At 45.7% G+C, this 26709-nt stretch overlaps 1 protein-coding gene across 1 annotated transcript in view; it reads left to right on the top strand.

Annotated features, from left to right (window-relative positions):
* The window catches only part of gpc3 (glypican 3), a gene marked incomplete at both ends in the record, with an annotated part of 307783 nt that overhangs the window by 207696 nt on the left and 73378 nt on the right, over positions 1–26709 (top strand). Inside the window, 2 exons of the mRNA XM_084332068.1 lie at positions 13825–13967; positions 14660–14785. Of these exons, the coding sequence (XP_084188194.1) occupies positions 13825–13967; positions 14660–14785 (269 nt within the window). The remainder of the gene's footprint in view (positions 1–13824; positions 13968–14659; positions 14786–26709) is intronic.

Raw genomic sequence — 26709 nt, 5'->3', positions numbered from 1 at the left:
GTATGAAAAGGAAAACCCCAGGATAAGCCACAACCGCTATTTTTGACAGGGGAACCCAGTAAAAACAAAACAAATAAAATAGGGATGCTCGATATTGGCTTTTTTACCGATACCGATATTCCGATATTGTCCAACTCTTAATTTCCGATACCGATATCAACCGATATCAACCGATACCGATATATGCAGGGTTTCCCCGTCCAAAAAACTGAATAATTTCAGGTAACTAATAATTTCACTGGATATATATAACAAATATTGTTATTGTTTTTTTTTTTTTTTTTAAACGATACCGATATTTTCCGATATCACATTTTACTGCCGATATCGGCCGATAATATCGGTCGGCCGATAATATCGGACATCCCTAAAATAAATACATATATAACAACAAAACAAGACATGTTATATAGAACATAACACGATACAGACATAGTACAATATACTAGTACAGAGAGGAGTGGAATTTTGAGATGATTACAATTAACTGGTACATTCAGGTCCAGAATTGTTGGAATCCCCTGACAAAGATGTGCAAAAAGCTGTACAATTTAAACAATACCATACTGGTAATGAGAAAATAGTTGTTTATTCAATGAATGCATGGAGCAGTTCCATCTTATTTCATTTGATACTAACTACTCAGTTCATACAGATTTCAAGTATTCAAATATCAATGATGAATATTGCATAAGGTTTACACAGTTAATAGATCACCTTCTTGTTTTATATTCATCTTATATGGCAATTAAATCAATGGTGTGTTTGTTTGGGGAGTTTGACCTATGTGCCTACCACGTGAAGGTGCATGATCAATGGACAGCACAAAACAATTTGTGTAGGTGGAGACTAGAGCTACCACAGATAGTAATAAGTTATTAAGAGTAAGTAATCCATACCATATATATCCTAATAGTTACCTTATTACCATACTTGGCTGAAAACAAACTTTTCTGCCTGTTGTGAATGTGTTTTTCCCTGTAGGCTAATACATAAGTAGGCATACATTTTTGCAGTTGAGGAAAAATTTGCAGTTGAGTAGGCTATAATGTGCTGTGTTTTTATGTCTTCCATCGAGGACCACCTTGGAAATAAGTGTTAATGCTTGTTAATGAATGCTTTTAGGTGATATCCCCAGGAATACAAATTGGTCAAGATCATTTGTTTTTATGATGTGTTTTTAATTTCCAAATAAATCGAATCAAATAAAAAAGCAGTTTTTGCAGTTGAGCTACTGGTGTTGTATATTATACAGCCTTTTCATGCATCTTTATCAAGGGAACCCTTATCCTAATGATTTAAAAAATAATATTATGATGATACGATATGGACCTAGTAGTTGGGTCATCTGTGGCACTTCGTTTCTCAATGGATTTTTTAAAAAGGCGGGGGAAATTTGTGAGAGACCAAAATCCAAAATGGCTGCCGTGGAAATTAACTTTTTAATGGTTTGACCTACAATGATGCCCAATACATGGTACCAGCCCCCTCTCAGTCATGTACCAGCCCCTCTCAGTCATGTACCAGCCAGCCCCTCTCAGTCATGTACCAGCCCTCTCTCAGTCATGTATACCAGCCCCCTCTGTCATCTACCAGCCCCCTCTCAGTCATGTACCACAGCCCCATCTGAGTCATGTACCAGCCCCCTCTCAGTCATGTACCAGCCCCCTCTCAGTCATGTACCAGCCCCCTCTCAGTCATGTACCAGCCCCCTCTCAGTCATGTACCAGCCCCCTCTCAGTCATGTACCAGCCCCCTCTCAGTCATGTACCAGCCTCCTCTCAGTCATGTACCACAGCCCCATCTCAGTCATGTACCATAGCCCCATCTCAGTCATGTACCACAGCCCCCTCTCAGTCATGTATACCAGCCCCCCTCTCAGTCATGTATACCAGCCCCCTCTCAGTCATGTACCAGCCCTCTCTCAGTCATGTACCAGCCCCCTCTCAGTCATGTACCAGCCAGCCCCCTCTCAGTCATGTACCACAGCCCCCTCTCAGTCATATACCACAGCCCCCTCTCAGTCATGTACCACAGCCCCCGCTCAGTCATGTACCAGCCCCTCTCAGTCATGTACCAGCCCCCTCTCAGTCATGTACCACAGCCCCCTCTCAGTCATGTACCAGCCCCATCTCAGTCATGTACCAGCCCCCCTCTCAGTCATATACCTGCACGACTGGCGGGGGGGGTGCTTAGTAAGAGATGTGATTGGGCCAGCCCAGTGTCAGTCAGTACCAATGGGCCGATGTCTCAGCCTAGTAGTGGGCCGGTCGTTGACCAAAAAAAAAAAAAAAAAAAAAATTATATACCTTTTTTTTTTTTTTTTAGTAGTTACAAATAGTTACCGAGGTCCGGACCTCGGTGACCTCATAGCTGGCTACGGCCATGATTATGGGGCTTATGCCGAGAAGGCGTAACACAACAGTGAACACATAGTGCAATGCATCTGTCAGTCGTACTTAACTATGTGTTCACTGTTGTGTTACGCCTTCTCGGCATAAGCCCCATAATAAGACCGTCTCTGGCGCCTTCGTCCAGTGGACACCAGAGCTCAGCGATGCCGCTTCACGGCAGCATATTCTCCCCGCTGGCGATCGGAGCACGGAGGGTCGTGGACCCGCGCCGCAGCCGCGAAGCCGGCGATGCGATTTTTTATTGGTTTGTCATGACAAACCAATTACATAATCCAACATATGTGTAAAGGCACAACATATTCCAGTTAAGGGTATATTTTTTTAATGATTCGTTACGGCGTAATCAATACTTCCATTTGTATAAATTGCCTTAAGCGGAGCCTGGCTGAGGAGCTGGCTGAGGAGCCCGTCGCGGCTCATGCGCATGCTCGGCCAATCAGAGTAATGCGGAAGGACAAGCGGGTTGCCGAAAGTATTTACGCGACCAGGCCCCACACTCGCCGGGTTTCCCACCCGCTAACACTGCCAATTGTGTTAGTATGGACGGTCGGCCAATCCGGAAGCACCACAGCTGGATTCGATCCCACTGTCTCTGTGGTGGTAGACAGACGCTTAGTCCGCTGCGCTACCCGCCCTGACATTTCTTTTAAAGAGGGAGACAGACTGGGACATCTTTATGGAGTCTATACTGTTTAATGTTCTCCTATTTTATAGTCAGATGACTTCACGTTACATGTTTTTACCATACCACAATGCATCCAGACATTCTACCATGCTGTAATATTTGGTTGACTGAATAACAAGCCACGAGCATCTTACCTTGGTGTGCGTATCTGGAGAGGAATATTTCCTACATTTCAAAGTCAACAGAACACGCCCCTCGAGGTAGGTTGTGTCGCACTTCCAACATTTGAATGTATGCCAAGAACATAAGATTGGTTGATCCACATGGAAGCAGCTGTTCCAAATCGGTAAACTGGAGCGGTTGTTGATCCCTCGTGGTCCTTACCAGCAGCTGAGTGCATGGGAGCTCTCTGCGCCTGGGCCCCGTTCCCCGTACCTGGTTCAACTAAGTCGATCAAGATGTCATTATCCAGATTCAGTTAACCCGATGTTTGAAGCCGGGATTTTCCTGTTCCTCGAAGGTGGATTCAGTCTCGTTAACTCAAGCCAGACTTGAGACCCAGGATAAGTGCGCGCGGCCGCTCCAGTTGAAAAGCCAGCACGTATCGATAGCAGAGATCCTGATTCTCTAGCGGCATTGATTGATTAATTGATTTAAAACTTTATTAACATATTGCAGTACGGCTCAATCGCCTCGCCGACAAGTTAAATGCGTTATCTATAGGCTAATTTTAAGTCCCTCATTACCTCAATCAATCAGATTATATTTCTTTAAACTTGCCTGCTGGATTGAATAATCAAATGAGATCTTGCTAGCGAAAATAATTAGTTAAACTGTTATACAGAATAACGATACGGCTCTCTTCCCATTGATTGATGTATGGTCGATCTTTTACTTATCTCCACTGTGGTGTAACGGGTTCTTCTTTTGACTTTCACGCAGACGACCGGGGTTCGAAACCTAGTCTTTCCCTTCTTTTTGCGATGTAGGAATAATTCAATTTGGTGCACGTTGAGAGCTATATAAAGAATGACATCCTCAATGCATGTAGATTTATAATATTTTAACTTAAAACTAGGCTACTTTGGCGTATAATCATTAATATTATATTCCAAAATTATATTGGAAACACAGGGTTTCGAACACCGGTCGCTGGGTTGCCAGGATTGAGCACTACCGCTGCGCCACTGTGCCAGATGGGATAAATTCATTGTTTATACATTAATGAACGAGAGACCCGTGTTTAGAATATTCTTTATTTTGAATGAAGTTTTATCTCTTTATCCTCATTCATTAATGTGACGTCAACGGCTCATTCAATTTCTCAAATCCGTCAAACAGCGCATCTCATCAGACATCTTAATCCCAGTTACAATTAAAATAACCACATAATGTGTACATCGCACCGAGCGAGCGCCACGGTATATATAACGTGCATTATTTAGGACAAAGTGAATTTAGTATCAGCATTTTGGGTCTATTTTACATTTCAAAAGCCCCCTCTGGAAGAATGGAGCACAAAAACGTAATTCAGAATGGTATAATGCAGATCGTAGACTGTGGGAATAATTTCAGGAAACGGGCTGTCACTTCTTTGCGGGGGCGTGGCGATGGTTCACCCGGCTAACTTGAACTTAAACCCTGCTTTCGACCAGGCTCAAACTTTTGGATCTGTTGTCATAGTGATTTGGACAATCCAGATTCGGGGAACCGGAAAGTCCGGCTTAAGTCAGACTTCACCGAAAGTTATCCGGCTAACTCAGTTATCCAGGTACGGGGAACGGGGCCCTGTTCTATAGTTCTCAGAGCTGCAGAGACCCTGTGTAGTAGGCTATCACTCTCTCGTGTTCATTATCACCCTCTTGCAGTAAAAACAAATCACTTTCTACGGAACTGTATGTATTTCAATGGACAATGATGGAAAATGTATTCCAAAAAAAATACTTTGAGCATGCAGGTCCTTGGCCTGCCATCAGCACAACCAATATAGTGTTTACATGGCTGACATCATACCTCAATGACCGCTCCTACAGTACCAAGTGTCATGGAGAGGGACCCTGTCGGCCACGCGCCCCCTGCGGACGGGTGTCCCCCGGGGCTCGGTCCTAGGACCCCTTCTCTTCTCCCTCTACACTAAGTCACTGGGTAACATTATCACGTCTCATGCCTTCTCGTATCATTGTTATGCCGATGATACTCAACTCTTCCTCTCCTTCCCTCCCTCATATATCCACGTCTCTGAGCGGATCTCGGCCTGGATGACGACCAACCACCTCAAACTGAACCTAAGCAAAACAGAATTGCTCCACCTGCTGGCCAAATCCTCCCCCCTGACCGACCTTTCCATCACAGTCGAGAATGCAGGTGTGTAATCGCGTCCCCAACCGCCAAGAACCTTGGTATTGTCCTCGACGACCAGTTGAACTTCTCTGCTCACATCGCAGCGACAACCAGAACCTGCAGATTCCTCCTGAGCAACGTCAGAAGGATCCGCCCCTTCCTGACAAAAGAAACCACCCAACTCCTCGTCCAATCAACAGTCATCTCCCGCCTCGACTACTGCAACGCACTGCTTGCTGGCCTCCTGGCCACTGCCACCAAGCCTCTTCAACTCATTCAGAACGCAGCGGCCTGCCTGATCTCAAACCTACCGAAGTCGACCCATGTCACCCCACTTCTTAGGGACCTGCACTGGCTCCCCATTGCTGCATGAATCCGCTTCAAGGCCCTCGACCTGGCATACCGTGCGGCAAAGGGAACCGCTCCCGCCTACCTCTGGTCAATGGTCTCTAACTACACACCCTCAAGACTCCTATGCTCTGCATCTTCTTTTTTTTGAACAAATGTTTTTTTATTTTTATAAATTTTTTGACATGACATACAAACCTTTACAGTAGAAATCCACTATAAAACACATACATGCTCTTACTCGTTCTTCCCCCCCCACCGGACCCCCCTTGAATACATCCATTATTCCGTTTGATACCAAGGATTAATAGTTCATATAATGTTTTATCCTGCTCTGCATCTTCTGGCCGTCTCAGACCCACTCCTATCCGAGCTCCGGGAGGGTCATCAAGGAGAACCTGCCTTTTCTCAGTCCTTGCCCCACAATGGTGGAATGAACTACCCACCCGTTAGGACAGCCGAAACCCGTCCAATCTTTCGCCGTCGACTAAAGACGCACTTCTTCAACCAGTATCTGAAATAAAAAATTATAATAATTTAAAAAAAGTTTTTTTACCCATTCTCCGCCAATCATGTGTTAAGGCGGGTTTCTCCGCCATGCGTTGTCTGCCAATCACGCCGTAAGGCGTGTTTGAGATCAATATTTCATATTTTCGTCATGGTATTCATATTTCACCCACGGAGTCTTGGCTGATGCTGTCTGAGCCATCACAACTCTGCAACGCTTCAATACCGCCACCTGGTGGCCGATCGGCGGGTTGCCAAACCGGAAGTGCCCATTGGAGCTTGGTCCGTCCCCTATTTTCGTCCGGCCACTTGTTTATCGTCCCGGGGCTCAATACAGACACCGTCGATATGGATCTTTGCCATAACTCAATAATCAACATGATTTGGACGTGTATTAGTAATATACAAACCGGAAATGGATCGCATCGATCAACATCACATAATTGGGATCTGTTTGCTCCACTCTCATCGCCCAACGCTACGAGGAGACTGGGGTGAGTTTCAGCGTTTTTCTTTATCATTTTCAATACAAACTGCTCTGATCAATATATCACCCATACTACATAAATCATTTAACGTCGGTCATTGAATTATAAACGACCCCCCCCTCCGTTCACCCGCAGATGATCAGTCATGACGTTTAGGACCATGTACAGTTGACATTTTTTATATAGCATGGATCGGTATCAAACTGCATTTGATAATCTAATATATGCATTTATGCCTATATCTCACGTTCTATGAAATACTGCAGAAAACGATAAAAACATATTTATACTCTAGACGGTATTTTAGTATGAATGTGTGAATGAAAAAGTCAAACGTTCCTACATCCTGAACGATAGATAATTGATGTTGAATGGGCCATAGTAATGTCAATTTAGCAATACAATTTAAAAAGTTATAGTCCTGCAAAGAAGGTGAACATCTCCATAGACAAATAGCGCTGGCAGAGGATGGTTTAGGATGATCAAAGTCGTGGCAGAGAATGGGTTAAAATTCAAAAAATAGTTTTTAAATGTTTTATTTTTTTTATTTATAAAAAATAAATCTAACCCTAACTAACCTTACTGTCGTGCACTTGTCCTAATAAACTAACCTACACTGTAGCACTCAACACTTTGATGAACATTGTTACTCAGCTGATAGAGTTGTGCCCTTCCTGATGACTTGTCGTACAGAACTTGTAAGTCGCTTTGGATAAAAGCGTCAGCTAAATGACTAAATGTAAATGTACGTCATTGCTGTTTCCCGTGCAGTCCACCCCACTTGAAATTGGAATGTATTTCCAATGGACACATTTTTAAATCGTCTCGTTTAAAACATAGCTCAACATGAAACAATTCGCAATTAATCGTAAAAGTAGCAAAATAACAATGTTTACGTTTTTGTTCACTGAGGAACTACACTTCACTTTGGCGCTACTGACTGACGTCACCACAGCGTTAACCTCAGAAGCTAGAACGTCCCGGTCATGTAGTAAAGCCGTTGCAGTGGCTTAAACGAGGAAATATTGTGCACTTCACACGTTTCTATAATTGTTTTGTCGAAACATTGTTTTGCCGTTTAGACATTTTAGGAGGCATATCTTTACCAGCCTACCACAGTGTAGACTCCTGGCTGTATTAGGTGACAGCACTGAACGACAGGCGTTCTACTGGTAAGTGTAGTTCTTTTTTAACGACAAATTAAACAACCGTATAACTAACTTTATTTCAACCAAAAATGCTTAAACAATAATGTTAGTGATAGAAGGGAACAAATTCTGTGCAGAAATGGAAAGCTTGCCAATGTTCATGAGGTAGAATTATTACAATAGCCGATAATACATTTTCCCAATGATAAATCCCTATACGGGTGGACCGCGCGGGAAACTAAAGTGTCAGACTACACCTCCCTATTAGGCTGATTAGGCCCAGTAGTACGAGAGGCGGCGTGATCCATGTATGTGTTTTTCCTATTGATTGGTTTTGACAATATCAATTCAGTATGTTTGCACAGGCTTAGTGGGCCCCTGGAACTTGAGATGCAGGTGTGTGTATGTGTGCGCGCATTACTGGCTGGTGTGCGACTGGTTGTCGAGGCCCCCCTGAGGGTGACCAAATATCTGGATTTGGGGGGACAGTACCGCATTTTAGGCATTTGTCCTGCGTCCTGCAACAGAAGAGAATGCCCCACATTTCAATAAACGCATATATAACAGTGTTATCAATATACCGGTAATATATAAATTCTTTGTTTTGTTCATTTCATTTCATTTCAAACCTTTATTTATACAGGTACAAGCTCATTGAGACACAGGCCCTGTCCACACGAGAGTTTGGATTTAATATGACCGAAGTTTGAAAAAATAAAACTCCGTCCACACGGTGAACACAGGTGGACAACCGTGTATAACTGCGTACTCACGGGCAGAGCTGGAACCCAGCAACCGATACATTTAGTACAATGTAATACAATGCCAAAGCAGTAGGCGGCGATGTTGTTCAGACATGAAGGCCATTTCAACCAATCAGAAAAGACTGAACGCTCACTAAACTTCCTGTTGGGTCGCGATCTGCCATTAATTAACTGAAGAAGAAGAAGAAGTAACGTTACCGATATGAAATGGATGTAAACGTTATTTAACAGATTGCAGAATGGGTACAATACAATACGGCTCAATACAAACAATTGTTAAGGGGATGCAGTCTGGACTGGGTTCCTTATAAGTTATAACAATAACTTGACAACACATGAGTTTAGTTTAGCTGCAGCTACATGTTTACTCTGAGCGTCAACAGACATCAGTCGATCACAACACTCTTCAACACAGACGATACGTTTTGAACAAAAGTTTGTTACAATCATTTTCATATAACGCTACTTGGGACAGCTCTGCTGTAAACACTGGTGTAGTTGGCTCTGCTCTAATCTCTCTACCCCGCGGTCTGCCGTGAACATGGGGAATAATTGCGACAGCTCTGCTGTAAACACTGGGAATAACCTCGGTTGCTATGCCCACACGCAACTGCAAAACCGCACAACTCCACCCTGGCCACCGGTTTCAAAAGACCGCGGTTGCAGTGTAGCAAATCCCCGGTTGTGTGTGGCCGAACAGTGCAACTGCGCACATACAATCACGGTTACATTAAACCCAGCGTTCGTGTGGACGGGGCCACAGTCTAATTTGCAAGAGCAACCAGATCCACCAAACAAACACAACAAATACATAAAACAAGTTCCAGACAAATACAAGACAAGTAATTCAACAAAAAATCTAAGAGAGGCTCAAATGTAGATAAATTAAATTAGAGCAAGAACAAGAACAGGCCCCCATGGATGCCCTCTCAATATTGTTTATAAGAAGTTTAAAATCCACAATGGGAATTAGGTTCGGGAGCCTCAGTTCCTTTTGCAATAAGTTCCACGTAGATGGGGCAGAATAGGAAAAGGCTGTTTTTCCGAGTTCTGTGTGGGCAAATGGTACAGAGAGAGTTTAAAAGATCCTGTGACCGCAGGCCAAAACAACTCTGTTTCTGCACCATGAGGGATGAAAGGTAAGAGGGGAACAGACCGAGGAGAGATTAATAGATGGAGCAGTACCAGTGGAGAGTCCAACGCAAGTGTAGAGACGTCCAACCTAGAAGTGAGTAGAGGGTACAATGATGTGTAAGGGGCTTACAACCAGTAATGAATCTCAACGCCCCATGGTAGACAGCATCTAACAAGTGAAGAGAGTGTTGAGATGCATCCTTGTACAGAACATCACCGTAATCTAAAACAGGCAAGAAGGTGGCAGCAACAAGACGTTTCCTGGCATTCAAAGAAAAACACGACTGATTTCTTAAAAAGGTGGTCAATATGGGACTTAAAAGAAAGGTTGTTATCAATTAAAAGGCCTAAGTATATAAAGTCCCTTGGTCCGATGAAATGCCAGGAAGAACTGCTGGGACCTTATTTTTGTTCGAAAAGAACATGACCTTGGTTTTGTCTGCGTTCAACACCAGTCTAAGACGATGCAGGTTAGATTGGATGGCATTGAAAGAAGACTGCAGACATTCAAATGCGGAGACAACTGTGTGTGCGCAACAATATAAAACAGTGTCATCAGCATAAAGATGTACTGAAGCATTTATATCACGAGACACATCATTGATATAAATAGTAAATAGGGTAGGACCTAGGACAGAGCCTTGAGGCACGCCATTTGTGATATTCTGAAAGCTATAGGAGAGACCATTGAACTGAACACATTGCTTGCGATTGGAGAATAATTAAATCGCCTATAGCCTAATATTGGGCAATAGGCTAAGCACAGCCACGTTGAGGAGCAGAGAAGAAGGTTGGATCCCGCTTGTGTGACTGAAACACCAAAGCTACTAAGCCCTTGAGGCCCCGCTGGCGTTTCTACTGTGGCCTGCGGTCGCTTCTGGTGAGCCTGCTATGCTTTAATAAATTAGCTAATCTAAATGCTTATATTTAGATCAAATGCTTTATACACTATTTTACACAAGTATTCCCGTTTTACTTTAATGTCCTGCAAAATCGGCATGCTGTCCTGCAGTCCATTATGGATTTGGTCACCCTGCCTGCTCAGCGCAGATAAAAGCGTTGGGATATTTCAGGGGCTCTCACGCTGAGAGAGGGCCTTATCTGCAGCCTCTCCTGTTGGCTGTGTTAGTCGAGCCCTGGGTGATATTAATACCCCACTAATGAGCCCCTTCCTTGAAGATCCGGAAACAGTCAGCGGGGAGGTGGAGGGAGGTGGAGGGAAGGGGGGGGGGTGGTCGGGGGGTGGAGGGAGCTGTATGCTGAATCAGTCCCTTTCCCCCCTGTGCCACACAGCTCCCCTGAGGGCTCACTGGGACATGCAAACAAAGAGAGGAATAAAGAACCAATCACATTAATCACGGCCTGTGGGAACGCCAGCTCGCTCCGGGCCGAGGAGGAGGAGGAGGAGGGAGGGAAGAATTACACGGGAGGAAGAGGGATGAGGCTGGGCAGGAAGACGGAAGATGCGTTATGGCGTGTGCTCCTATGCGTTTACGTGGTTGACGTTTTTGTGTGTGTGTGTGAGACTGATGATTTCCCCTGTGTGGACAGTAGGGGAGTATTAGCGTGAACGGTTGGTCTGGGATGTTGGGTATTAGCTAATGCCTGGTGCAGAAGTGCTTCCTCCATCTGCAGCTACTGTATCAGCCTCTCATCTGTGTGTATGTGCGTGTGTGTGTGCGCGCATGAGTGTGTGTGTGTGCGTGCGTGCGTGTGTGTGTGGGTGCATGTGTGTGTGTGTGTGTGTTTGTGCATGCATGTGTGTGTGCGCGCATGTGTGTGTGTGTGGGTGCATGTGTGTGTGTGTGTGTGTGTATGTGCGTGTGTGTGTGTGTGGGTGCATGTGTGTGTGTGTGTGTGTGTGTATGTGCGTGTGTGTGTGTGTGTGTGTGTGTGTCTGTGTATGTGTGTGTGTGTATGTGTGTGTGTGTGTATGTGTGTGTGTGTGTGTGTGTGTGTGTGTGTGTGTGTGTGTGTGTGTGTGTGTGTGTGTGTGTGTGTGTGTGTGTGTGTGTGTGTGTGTGTGTGTGTGCGTGCGCGTGTGTGTGTGCGTGCGTGCGCGAGTGTATCCCTGGCAGCGGGGTCTCTCCAGTGGGCCTGCATCATGTCCTTGGGTAACGAGGCTGTATTGATTAACACTGATGACCATGTCTTTCAGCCAATCAGCATTTCTGTGTGTCAGCATGCATGTGAGGAATGAGTGTGTGTGCATTTATGTAAAAGGGTGAGTTGTACCCTGTTGGCAGTGAGTGTGTTCATCATGGCAATGTGCCTCATGCACATTATGTTCAGATGAGTAATGGCACGAATTTATGAATGTTTGTGAAAGAGAAGGGACAGGTGTGTGTGTGTGTGTGTGTGTGTGTGTGTGTGTGTGTGTGTGTGTGTGTGTGTGTGTGTGTGTGTGTGTGTGTGTGTGTGTGTGTGTGGTGTCCTCCCTTGCAGTCAGATAGAGATGTCCAGGGGCGGCTGGGTAGCGTAGCGGAGATTGCGCTCATCACCAATGCAAGAGAATCCGGTCTCGAATCCCAGTGTCAGCATTGCCTGCGGCTTGGGCCAGTCGTCATACTATCTCAATTGGCAGAGGTAGCGGGTCGAAGTCGATGGGTGGGGATTGGACGTTGTGGATTGGACTCCTACAGGTCGGTTGGGTGACGCCTGCACAGCAGAGACAGGAAGTATCGGGGGCAGCGTGAGCCTCCCACGCGTTACTCCTCGCCACTGAGAGTCCGCGCTGTCTGGTGAAAAGATGCGACAGGCTGCCTCCTTGTGTATCGGAGGGGACACGTGATGCAAGGCTTCTGTCCTCACTACAACCGACCAGTGGGAGGCATAGTCTAGCAACGTTCAAGACAGGGGAGGGGAGAATTGGCAATACGAAATTGGGATGGGAGAAAAATGGAAAATAAGGAGAAAAAGTGGACCAAAAAAAAAAATAGATATGTCCAGCTCCGCTCTATCAGGTGCCATTAGTATGCCACAGCAGTGGCGCCAGCCTATTCACTTACAGGGAGCTGGGCACAATTAGCAGTTAGCATTACAAGGCAGAATTAAGCCCTGGCCACAATCCCCGGGGGAAATTAAACCACCAGCAAATCATTAAACCACAAGCTAAATATTAACAGCCATTTGCATTTTTATTGCACCTGTAAAAAATGGGTCCAGGTCCATTATCTTTGAGAGACAGAGCGGGACCTCTTATTTATTATTGTTGTGTTGTGCCGCCGCAGAAACACAATGGCGTTTATCTGTGGGAAGAAGGGAACGAGTCCTCGTTTCCACGCCGGGCGCTTTTTGGAGGGTTGTGATTACACAAACAGCTGGCGGAGGATACAATGACATGTTTGTTATGCAAATCCCCCCTCTTTCTCCCCTCCCAAAATAAACAAACCCAAAAAACGTATGACAACCAGAAGTGGAAGGGTTTAGCTGAGTAAGGGCAATAGCCCAGGGCGACAGGTTCCTAATGTTTGAGTCTTCACTATCAGGCCCTGAATAAATAGACTGGGACAAGACCAGGAACCCATAGCAATAAAACTTAAGTGCAGTAAGGGCTCTTGGGGATAGAATGAATTTTCTCAAGGCCAGTTTCTCATTTCCTATGTACCCTCCTCTCCCCTCCTCTCCCTCCTCCCCTCTCCTCTCCCCTCCTCTCCTCTCCTCTCCTCTCCTCTCCTCTCCTCTCCTCTCCTCTCCTCTCCTCTCCTCTCCTCTCCTCTCCTCTCCTCTCCTCTCCCCTGATCTTCTCTCCTCTCCTCTCCCCTCCCCTCCTCTCCTCTCCTCTCCTCTCCTCTCCTCTCCTCTCCTCTCCTCTCCTCTCCTCTCCTCTCCTCTCCTCTCCTCTCCTCTCCTCTCCTCTCCTCTCCTCTCCTCTCCTATCCTCCCCTCTCCTCTGTTCTCCACTCCTCTCCTCTCCTCTCCTCCCCTCTCCTCTGTTCTCCACTCCTCTCCTCTCCTCTCCTCTCCTCTCCTCTCCTCTCCTCTCCTCTCCTCTCCTCTCCTCTCCTCTCCTCTCCTCCTCTCCTCTCCTCTCCTCTCCTCTCCTCTCCTCTCTAGGTGAGCAGTATGTGTGGCCAGTCTCCACAACGGGCATCTCGCTCCGTCTCCTCCCCGGTCACCCTGTCCCCTGCTGCCTCCGCGCCCCGCAACACACAGCCCGCACCCCTAGACGCCGACGAGACGCTATTCGGCCTTCGCAGGTGAGGGGAAAGTTTGTACCGGACCACCTAACACTCACGGAGTCACGCACTCAGACAGCACTGAACTAAACTGAACTGAACTGAACTGAACAGACAGATAATATTTTACTCGACATGGTGGACAGAACTCCCCCTGTCTCAGTGTGACACTGAGCCCTCATCCGGTGTGGCCGCCTGTGACACCGCTAAGCAGTAACAAGCTCACCCACAGTCCAGTGATGACCAGCGGGGCCACTGACTGTAGCAGCAGCCAGGCCAGATTAATGTCAATTAGGAACAGAGACACACTTCGTACAGCTGATTTCTCCCCTGTGCTGGGGATCTCATCTACTGGCGTTACCCTTTATAGAGCTTAATTCCTCCTCTCATTCTATCTCTCTCAGTGCTGATGCTTTACTCTGCTACCCCCCCCCCCCCCTCTCTCTCTCTCTCTCTCTCTCTCTCTCTCTCTCTCTCTCTCTCTCTCTCTCTCTCTCTCTCTCGCTCTCTCTCTCTCTCTCTCTCTCTCTCTCTCTCTGTATCACAATGCTTAATTGGCCAATTTGTCTTCCTCTTCTTTCCCGCTTTCTCTCTGCTGACCAGTGTAAGTATCCAGATTACCATAATTAAAGTCTCTCTCTCTCTCTCTCTCTCTCTCTCTCTCTCTCTCTCTCTCTCTCTCTCTCTCTCTCTCTCTCTCCCCCCCCCCTCAGGGAGTTCATATCCAGCTTGAGGGGCTTCAGCTCCTTCTACAGCAGCCTAGGGGAGGCGCTGTGTAGCCGTGAGCCTGTTCCAGCCAATCACTCCCTCTGCTGGAATGGGCAGGAAATGACAGACAGGTAAACCGGCCACTAACTGGCAGTGGCACCCAGGTTCACTGCTATAGAACGCAGTATAAACCCAGATGTGCAGAGATGGATCCACTGAAATGTGACCTGTAGTAACCTAGGGCTGGGAGGTACGCCAAATATGAAGGTACAGTATACCATCATGGATCCATGCAAAAGTATGGACTTTTACTATACAGTCATCCACGATATGTACATATTTAATAATAAAAGAAAACGATTGAATCCAGAAGTACTAAAAAAGTAAAAGAAAATAGAAAAAAAAAATGTATCAAGGCTTTTTTATTTGAAATTTTGTTTTTACAGGCAATCCCACATGGGCCAAAAGAAAATAAAAAGAAAATAAGCCCTCCCTCCCTCCCTCCCCCCACCCCTATACCAGACAAAATCATTCTACAATATCTTAGATCGTTTATTAATCATTGTTTTTCCTTTTAGCTTTTAATCACCCGACAGCAGTCACATATCTCTTGCATTCTGCAGATAGAGAAGAAGAAAAGTAAGAACATAATAGGAAAAATAAACAGTAACAAGCTGAGAGACCAGGGAAGCCAGTCAGATCGCCTCCGTCACATTATCTGCTTCCATACCCTCAAAGAAAGTCAGGAAAGGATCCCAAATATTGTGGAATTTTTCGGTACAACCGCTGATAGTATACCTGATCTTCTCCAGTTTAATATGATACATGACCTCTCTCATCCAGTGGCCGTAGACAGGTGAACCCGGGTCCTACCATTTGAACAGTATCAGCCTTCTGGCCAAAAGTGAGCAGAAGGCCAGCATTCTAGATTCCCACCATCTAAAGTGGATGTCCGCTGGGGCCACTCCGAATAATGCAATATATGGTGATGGCTCCACTTCCTTTCCAAATATCTTAGAGAAGGTGTCAAAGATGGTCTGCCAGTAGGTGTGCAACTTTGGGCACGTCCAGAACATGTGGAGCAGAGTGGCTGGAGCCTGTCTACAGCGGTCACATAGGTCTATGTCGGGATATATCTTAGAGAGCCTGTCTTTAGACCAATGCAGTCGGTGTACAATTTTAAATTGGATAACTGCATGTTTAAGGCAAATGGAAGAGGAGAAAATCCCCTGTATTATCTTGTCCCATGTGACCTCTGTGATTGGTTCACCTAAGTCAGTCTCCCATCTGCCCCTGAGGAGGTCTAAAGGTGTCGAGTTGCTTCTATTAAGTAGTTCATAAATTCTGCTTATAACCTGTTTCTGGATCAGTTTACAGTTCAAGATTGAGTCTAAAAGGGAGGCCGGAGGACACTCTGGGTAGCAGTCCGAGTTCGAAGTTACGAAGCTCCGGAGTTGCAAGTATCTATAGAAGTGTGACCTAGGGATCTTGTATTTCTGTACTAGCTGATCAAAGGAGGCAAAGTTGCCGTCTATATAGAGGTCAGACAGCGTAATCACTCCACTCCCAACCCAACCGTCAAAGGCCTTATCCATCGTTGATGGGACAAACATGTGATTTCTTGTGATCGGAGCAGCCAGTGATAGTTCCCTAAGGGAGAAGGTTCTTCTAAATTGGTTCCACACTTTTATCGAGTGGATGACAACTGGGTTCGAGGTAAAGCTAGATATGGGCTGTGTGAACCGGAGCTTAGCACATAACAAGGCAGATAGGGAGGTGGATTTAACCGACGCACTCTCCAGTACTGTCCACCAGGGGGCTGTGTCCTCCCCCCTTACCCAGTATAATAACGATCTTATGTTTGCTGCCCAGTAGTAGTAAATAAAGTTTGTAAGCGCCATCCAACCCATTACGCTGGGTCTCTGCAGCATAGATCTTTTGATCCGGGGAGGTTTTTTGTTCCAGATAAAGGAAGATATCTCGTTGTTTATCTTGGAGAAGAATGTTTTGATCAGAAAGACTGGAAGACTCTGAAATACATATAGACATTTCGGCAATACATTCATCTTTATTGTGTTGATTCTCCCACCCAGGGATAGCGACAGGGGGTCCCAATGTTCAATATCTCTCGCCAGGTTAGACAGTAAAGGTTGATAGTTAGCCATATATAGGTCCTTATGTTCATGCGTGATCCATATACCGAGGTACTTGAACTTTTTAGGGCTAATTTTAAACGGGAATGTGCTCAGAGGTATCCGATCCACCGAGGTGCCGACGGGCATCAGTTCGCTTTTTTTAATGTTGATTTTGTATCCGGATATTTTGCCGAAGTCCGCAAGTAGGGTCATCAACCGAGGAAGACTTGTTTGGGGTTGTGATATGTACAACAACATGTCGTCCGCGTAGAGCGAGAATTTATGCTCCGAGCCCGTGCGCATGATCCCTTTGATATCAGTGTTCTGCCTCAGAGCCAGCGCAAGGGGCTCCATTGCGATCGTGAAAAGGAGTGGAGATAAAGGACATCCCTGTCTCGTATCCCTATGGAGTTCAAAGTAGGTGGATAGATTGTTGTTGGTGCGAACGGCAGCCATCGGAGACGTATATAGAATTTTAATCCAAGCTATGAGCTTAGGGCCAAACCCAAACCTCTCCAGAGCGTGGAAAAGATAGTCCCACTCCACCCGATCAAACGCTTTTTCCGCATCAAGGGAGAGGACCACCTCAGGTGTTCCGGGTGGAGAGGGGCTATACAGGATATTTAGGAGGCGTCTGATATTAAAGAAAGAGTACCGATTCTTGATGAAGCCTGTTTGGTCCGGCGAGATAATTGAGGGGAGAACCCCCTCCAGACGACAGGCCAGAACCTTAGCGAGAACCTTGACATCGGCGTTAAGGAGGGAAATTGGACGGAACGAGCCGCATTCCAGGGGGTTCTTGTCTTTCTTAAGGATTAAGGAGATAACCGTTTGGCACATGGTCGGAGGAAGAGAATTTGTTGAGAATGATTCGTCGAATACGGCTAGCAGCAGTGGGGACAGTTGGGTTGAGAATTCTTTGTAGAAGTCTGTAGGGTAACCGTCTGGCCCCGGGGACTTGCCACTCTGCATAGATATAATCGCTGACGTAATCTCCGCAACCGTAAGTTCCTCCTCCAGATCTGCGGCCCTCTCTGGGTCGACTGTCGGGACGCGGAGGGTCCTATAGAAATCGTCTAGCATGGAGGGCCCCACTTGCGAGTCCGAGGTGTATAACGATTGGTAGAAAGTTTTAAAGCTTTTATTAATTTTAAGGTTGTCAGTGGCTTTTGAGCCCCGCTCGTCGTTGATAGTGGGGATGGACTGGTTGGCAGTTCTTTGTCGCAGCTGATGGGCAAGTATCCGTCCGGCCTTCTCCCCATGTTCATAGTACCCCTGTCGCGTTTTAGTAATGAGGTACTCAGCCTGTCGCGTTGACAGGAGGTCAAACTCAGTTCGCAGCGATATATGTTTTTTCAACGTGTCGGTTGATGGCGAGTGGCTATGTAGTCTATCTAGCTCCAAAATCTCGTCCATCAGTTGCTTAAGGCATGCCGTGTTTATCTTATTTTGGTTGGCGCAATATGAAATCACCTGTCCCCTTAAGTACGCCTTCAGTGATTCCCAAATGGTTAAAGAAGACATTCCCGGAGTCTTATTAATGTCGAGAAATAATGTAATTTCCGAGGTGATGAAGCTTGTGAAGGCTTCCTCCGACAGGAGCAACGGGTTGAGTCTCCACTGGCGGTGGCCGAGCCGTGTATTCGGGATACCCATTTTCATAACTAAGGGGCCATGGTCTGAGATAACTATCGCTCCGTATTCGCATTTGGTTACGAGGGGAAGGAGTCTCTTATCCAGGAGGAAGTTATCTATGCGCGAGAAGGTATTATGGACCGGGGAGAAAAAGGAGTATCCTCTGGATGTAGGATTACGAAACCGCCACACGTCAGCTACCCCATATGATTTAAGAAAGCGCCGGATTGCGCGGGCCGAGCTGGACTGGGGGGCCTTCCTGGGCGAGCTACGGTCCAGCACCGGGGAGAGTGCACAATTCATGTCGCCGCCAAGGATGAGATGGTGCGAGGTCATATCTGGTAGGCGAGAAAAAAGGCTGGTGAAGAACGAAGGGTTGTCCCAGTTTGGTGCGTAGATATTAGCCAAAATGACCGGAAATGAATGCAGTTTCCCCACCACTATAATATAGCGCCCTGCAGGGTCGGCCTCTACACTTGACATAGTAAATGGCGTGTTTTTATCTATCAAAATGGCTGCTCCTCTGGCCTTTGTGTGGAAGTTGGAGTGATACATCTGTCCCACCCACCCTCCCCCCAGTCGAGCATGGGCCGCAGTTTTTAAATGCGTCTCCTGTAAAAACGCTATGTCTGCATTGAGTTGTTTTAAATGTGTAAGTACCTTCTTACGCTTTACTGGGTGGTTGAGTGATTTAACATTTCAACTCACGAAATTGACAGAGCACCCTTCCAGCCCCATGGTATCACCCGTGTCGATCATAGTAGATGAGAGAGGCCATGCATCTGGAACCTAGAGAAAGCTCAGCACAACTGCAGGTGAAAAGCAAAACAGACGTCTGATCAGTTAAGCATGTTGAATGTACAAGTCCGGTACCCCCCCCCCCCCCCCCCCCGACACCTATAAAAAACAAGGTGCCCAAAATACCCTTCAGAAACGAATCCACACATAATGTGCTTGTGTTGGAGGTGTTCTACCTATGGAGCCAGCCGCTCAGGCCCCCATTGAGCCCCTTAGGTAAAAGAAAATAATAAAGAGAAAGTAAAGAAAAGTAAGAGTAAAAAGTCTTTACTCAGATCTTGGTATTATATAAGGTCTTCAGCTGTCCAGTGGGATACACCCAACCAGGTAGGGTAATATAGGTGGCAGCGGTAAACGGTAAGCATAACAATAATATATTAACATTAACAACCTCACATCAAGCAGGCCCTGAAATAATGCAGAACATCTTACTCCCGAGCAAGGGCAACCAACATGCCCCGTTAAACACAAAAAAGGGTGCCTGATTGGGTGATATAGAATAAAATAAATTGGAAGAGGCCGCGTAATAGCTTCCTCACCTCCGTAAGCGCAGCCCTGGCCTTTGTGACGCCCGTGGCATAGTCGGGGAAGATTGCAATAGACATTCCGTTGACCTGTAATGGAGCCTGAGCGCGCGCCCGTCTCAACACCTCGACACAGTCCTGGTAATAGTGGAGTTTAGCCACAATAGCACAGGGCTTCCCGTCTGTCCTCTTCGGCCCCAGTGTTCTGTGCGAGCGGTCTACCAGCACTTCATCATCCATTTGCAGCACGCCTTTCAGTAGCCTTGAGACCGACGCAGTGTAACTTGAGCCATCCGTCTCAGCCACTCCGAGTATCCTCACGTTACACCTCCTCATTCTTCCTTCCATGTCATCACACTTTCCCCTGAGACCGGTCACCTCCGTCTTTAAGTCTTCGACTGTGGCTTGTAGCGTTACCACCTCGTCCGACCACCTTCGAGAGACCACCCTCCACGTCTTTAACCTCCATTTTGTTCATGTCCACACGCAGTGTCGCTACACAGCTTCGCATTTCCTCCTTCATCGCTTTCAAATCATTTCTGATAAGGTCGAACTCTTTGGAAAGTGCACCTTTCAATTCCGATTGTATTATCTCTGCGAGTTCGGATTTCAGCACGAGGAGAATCTCCGCCTTTAAGGCTGTGGTATCCACGCCGGACATCTTTGACGGTGTGGTCGGTGGTGGCCCAGAAATGGAATTTGAGGCTTTTTCAGGCCTACTTGTAATCGGGACGAATCCGTGTTTGCGTAGGCTTGATGCCATCTGTCCGTGTAAAAAATGACCAACGGTTTGAACAAATGTACCCTGAGTAAGATTCACTAAGTTTTGTAAATCCGTAAGCTTATTAAATTAAGATAAAATAACAAAAAGTAGAGGTTCGACGGGAGCGAGAACAAAAAGCGGGTTACTCCATTGCTCGCCTAGCCACGCCCCCAGAAAATAGACTATTTGAATGAAATAGCACAGTGGCAATTGTATTACAATATAATGACGTAAAAATCACATCACATTGGAATTCGTACTGGAAAACTAAATACGATCAATACCATTATACTATCAAAACGAAGAGAAATATTGCAATGTGATATTTTGGCCGTATCTCCCATCCACTCCACAGCCAATAGAACAGTTTTGCTGATGCTCATTGCGTCCAAAACAGAATGGTAATACATATTGCGTGATGTATAATTAAGTTGTATTGAATTTCACATTTAGGAAATGGAGTGTAGGTCGGTTGAAGGGTAAGTTTGAGGGGAAAGAAAAAGTGATGAGCTTTGCAGGAGGGTCCTCTCCCCCACCCCGCCCCCCCCACCCGACTGTGTGAGTGTAAATCTTGACTTGGGCTCTATGGATGTTATTAATGTCTGTCACCTCCTTCCCGCTTGGTTAATTGCCGTTTCGATCGTCTCTCTTCTTTGCCGTCCCGTGACTCGCCGCGCCCCATGGAACCCAATTTGGACTTATACAATATTTCACTTCACCTCTCGTCCTCTTGCTCCCGCATCGTAACTTTTCCCCCTCCTTTCTTCCCACTTCTGGCCCCAATTTCAATTTGGCTTCCTTTTTTTTGCCTTGCAAAATGAACATCGATTTTAATCAACACAAGAAGCACAAAATACCAGATGAGATCAGAGGGGGCAAGACGTGAGCGCTTTCCTTCGGGACGCCTTAAACTGTTCCAGCATGGGGGCCAGAACTGAGTATATTAGTCTCCCCCTTGGAACACAGTCATATTTAGACATATACTCTAAATATGGAATGGACAAAAATCTCTTAAGGCTTTTATTACATTGCACAGTTTTAAAACACTAATTACTGACCTTTTAATGACCGATATGGGAGTGTGCAAATGCTTCTCAGGTTAATCATTTGCTCTCCCAGGCTGCTCCTTGCTATTTTTATCTTTATCTTTTTGTCCTTTGTCTATGTTAATTTACTGTCCTGATTGATTGATTGAAAAGTTTATTAACAGATTGCAGAATGGGTACAGTACAGTACAGCTCAATACATACAATTGTTAAGGGGATGCAGACCAGAGAAAGACTTTCGTCTTGTTTACATCAGGGTCCCCCATTTTCAATTAATCATAACATATATGACATACATGACATACAGATAGACAGTACTGCTACATCTATACATTTATGACATATCAGATTTGCAAATACAGTACTGTTTGTGATACAAAAGTGTCCAGAAAAAGAGTGTATATACATTTGGCGTAGAAACTGTACATTGGGTAGGGTAGGGGACACACACACATTTTACACTGTACATTGGAATACTGACAAAGCCTTACTTGGTCATTTACTGTACAACTAGGTTAGGACATTTGTAGGGGCCAGTTTCGAATTGCAGTCTCACGTAGGTGTTTTTGAGAGTGTTTTTGAAAGTGGGTGATTCACATTCCTTTACAGCTTTAGGTAGGGCGTTCCACATTGATGTGGCATAATTGCGAAACGTGTTTAGTCCCTGTTTGAGCCGAATCTGGGTTTTACATGATTTGTGGAGCTCCCTCTGGTGTTGTGATCGTGGTATTCACTGACCTTTGGGAAGTATTTTGACATGTACATGGGTACCTTGGTCGCGTAGTGTATCTTGTAGACCAGGCCCATTGCAAGTTGCTGTACTCTGTCGTCTACTCTAAGCCATCCTAGGTTGTCAAAGTGGGCAGGGGTGAGGTGGGTTCTAGGAGTCAGGTCAAGCAGTATGGTTGTTTGTTGTTGTTTTGTGTCAGGTGTTGCTCGAAAAGGAGCTCTTTGAGCTCAAGCTTCTTACCTGGTGAAATAAAGGTTAAATAAAAATACTGATATTCTGATCAGGTAGGGGCGGGGCTAGGAGCCCAGTCCTACCAGACACAGGTCCATCACCCATTTTGGGTCAGGATCCATAACCTGCCTTTTTCATGTCAAAGACCCCCAAATTGATATGTAACTGGCCAAGGACCCCCATTAGGTAACATGTTGTCCCAGGGACCTCCGTCTGGGAAGATATTTGTTGTTACATATGATTTAATCCAGAACTATATTGTAGGTGGAGAGGTAGGGTAACAGAGGAGAGAGCAGTATTGTCACTCGTGTATATATATCTGTACTAACTTTTAGTGAAGAACATATTAGTGAAATTAAACTATTCTCCAATTTGCTGGAAACTCCCTGGAACCTCCTCGAGGACCCCTGGAGGTCCCCGTACCCCACTTTGAGAACCCCTGCTTTAGAGGACTCACCTGGCCACGCTGGGGGACATAGATACCACATACACATACACCACGTGAAGTATTCCTCCAGTCATACAATATCTCCTCTATCCCTATTCAACCGCGTCTCTTCAATAGACATGACTCATACAGTCTACAGTCTGCAAACAGGGGAGCTGAGGACAAACAAGGAATCTAGCCGTCTGTCAGCCGTCTGCAGGGAGCAGGAAGCAGGTGGGAGGGGCAGAGGTATCCTGAGGGGATGATTACTAGCCAGGCCAGAGAGAGGGGGGGGGGGGGGGTTGGAGAGAGAGAGGAGGGCGAACGGACGGAGAGATCGTAATGTCTTCCAGCAAGCAATTCTCCATGTCAGCTGTGAGGCCATATGCCTTCACATTCCTCTGGGCACATTTTCACCCTGAGATTTGTTCTGGATCATCCTCCATTATCCTGCCAGATAGAGATAGGAGTGTCACTGTCGCCAAATATGACAGTCATTCGGCTATTGTCTCGTACAGATACGTACATACAGAAGAGGGAGGGTTGGGGTTGTGTGTGTGTGTGTGTGTGTGTGGAGGAGGGGGAGCAGAGTGTAGCGAAAGAAATTCTCTGACACTTGAGAATTGAGCTTAGAGCTAAATGTGGCTCTTGTTATCAAACATGCTTGGCATCCCACCTGGAGCGCAGATAAAAGGTGGAAACACTTCACGACATGATCACAGAGCTCCAAAACACTACAGTATATCAACATGTACTATAACGTTATCTTCCTACTCAACGTTATGATCTGTAGGTGTGAAGTGGATTGATATTTACTGAACCATTGTGCATAATATATGGAAATAAAGATGAGCACCAACATATACATTATGAGTTCTGTTGTTAACTTAATACCAAGAGATATATGTGTAAGATTCACATCACCTGAATCATGATTTATTGTACATCATTATCAACCTTTATTTATACTCGAAAAGACAATTGAGGTCACCCTCATTTTCAATGTTGTGGGGACTTTACAGACATTTCAATGCACACATTTCTACAATATAACAATAATAAATATGAATAACTATCTATATAGTCTAAAATGAACATAGGCATAAAATCAGCACACAGATTGACAGAATGAAAAAACAATGCATAAATTGCAGACATAAGAATAGGTATAAAAGACAATAAAAGTAGTGCAATGTAAACGTGCAGACTTAATAATAGCATAAAATAAGTACAAAAGTACCCTACAATGTCGCTCGAAGGCATGTGAACCCCCCCGGAACAGTCATTCCCCCCAAAACACCCCACACATCAATCCCTACCACATCCCCACGCACCCCCCGATAAAGCATGCCATGACCGAAGGAAAAACACAAAACAGCCCGCGCGCCACCCCATCTCCCCCGGTCCCGGTGCCCCCGCCATCACGAGGAAAACCAGCGAATCCCACATCCCCACCCCCAACATATTATGGTGTATTTATATGCTACATGGCTATACATATCCTAAACCATCTAACCACCTAATCATGTGCTTTACCATAACCTCTTTCTTTCTTTCTTTCTTTCTTTCTTTCTTTCTTTCTTTCTTTCTTTCTTTCTTTCTTTCTTTCTTTCTTTCTTTCTTTCTTTCTTTCTTTCTTTCTTTCTTTCTTTCTTTCTTTCTTTCTTTCTTTCTTTCTTTCTTTCTTTCTTTCTTTCTTTCTTTCTTTCTTTCTTTCTTTCTTTCTTCCTTTCTTTCACCAAACATAAAACATAAATGAAACAATCTCTGTCAGAAAAAAACTAAACAATGGATGTGTTGGAGAAGGAGCAGGAAGAAGCAAGATTATCATCATGTCCTGCCCCTTCATCAACAGTGTCATATTAAATCATAAAAAATAAAACAATATATCTTACATACACGTCACAACAACCTATGATGGATGCCAACGCTACCCAAAGTGACATTGCACCTTTGGATGGGAGGTGCGAACAGGTGGTCGATGCGTGAATAGCTTCACCCCCTGCGCTGTAGTCCTCCTGCCCCGGCACATGCTCTCCTGCCCCGCCTCCTCTGCTGTTGTTTGTTTCCTCTAGACGTCCTGGCGAGAGATGGCTCAACACGCTGCCATCAGAGCCGCTCAGCCTGCAGCTCCACACGGAATGAAGCCATGTTAATTGGACCGGGGGGGTTTAACTGTAATCTTGACCGTCACCGGGACCAAGTGTGAGAGAGGAAAAGCTCAGATAACCATCTGATATATCTTGTAATAACTGATGGGGGGGAGGGGGTAGATGACAATGAAAACAGTGTCACAGTGAAACGCTATATGTTATATTTCAGCAGCATTATCTCCCTCGTTCTGAAACACTATCCCAGCTCTCCTTATCCTCTGTCTGAATCTCTCACTCCTACACCCGCACTTCCTCTTCCCTCCCTCGCAACAAATCACACATCGTCACTCCATTATTCATGTGATGATTAACAGTGGCCGGCGGTGGGGGTGACATCATGGCTAATAAGACGAAGAAATAACTGTAAACGTAATTTGGGTTTAATGAACAATGTGCGTGAGGAAGGGCAGGGGTCTGATGGATGAAGGTGGCGGGCGAGGGGTGATAGGGTGGGGGTGAGATTGGGGTGATCAGGTATGAGTCACTGCGATAAGAACAGACAATGACCTCATCCTTTTCCCTCCACAGGTGAGAGGCTCACACTTCTTTCCAGCGCCCGTTCTCTCTCGCTTTAACAAATCTCTGCTTTCCACAATGAACAATTTGCCCTCTGTACTCTCAAACATTTAATTGTAAAATAGAAGATGACATTTAAGATGAGATAATATGACCTCAGCTCTTATTATCATCATCATCATCTTCATCATCATCATCATCATCATCATCATCATCATCATCATCGTCATTATCCACGTCTGGGGCGAGGGAGCACCAATTCCAGTCTCTCTCTCTCTCTCTCTCTCTCTCTCTCTCTCTCTCTCTCTCTCTCTCTCTCTCTCTCTCTCTCTCTCTCTCTATTCATTCTCCCATTTCTTTGGGGGCCTGAGCTGCACTACTAAAAGCTCAGCTGTCTAAACACACCTGTCTGATTGCGTGCAGGAATTAGGTCATTCTACCCGCTCAGAGCCGTATGATGACGAGTGTCGTGGTCAGAAGGGGTTAATGCCACACGTGTTGCAGGGAGCATCAGAACACACCTGGAGGAACGCCCCGACACAAAAAAACAAACGGAGAGAGAGAGTTCCTCCTCCTCCTTCCCATAATATACACAGGCGTGGACAAAGCATTGTCTCCTCCTCAGCCAAACTGTTAGACGCAGGAGCATGTATGGACCTGCCCGGCAGCTCTGTAACACCTACATACACCTACACGCACTCTGTGATCCCACCCTGAGGTTTCCCTTCTCTACGCACCACATCACTGCCCAGATCCTCACACCATCTGGGGCCTGACTGGATCACGATCAAGATGTGAATAAAAAGGAGCTAATTGGCCTAATCAATGGTCCCTGTGGCATTGAAACTTGAAACATAGCCCAAAGCGATGCTTTTCTTTAGTGGCCAAATTCCTTGTCTGGCATGTAATTATTCACAGTATGAACACTAGGTGGTGATGGTGGTTCATTGTGGAGAAAAGGGGGATTTTGGCCAGTTTACTGTCTTCACTCAGGAAGCTTCTCTTTTAAAACACATTCTGTGGTTAAAGCATCTCCTCTCTGATGAAATGTATCAGAGTGAATAGTTGTTTCTGTTGCGTATTATCCTGCGCTGTCC

The sequence above is a fragment of the Notolepis coatsorum genome (genome assembly GCF_963971535.1).
Source record: "Notolepis coatsorum genome assembly, chromosome: 16".
Lineage (NCBI taxonomy): Eukaryota > Metazoa > Chordata > Actinopteri > Aulopiformes > Paralepididae > Notolepis > Notolepis coatsorum.
This window is presented reverse-complemented; position numbering and strand designations above follow the sequence as displayed.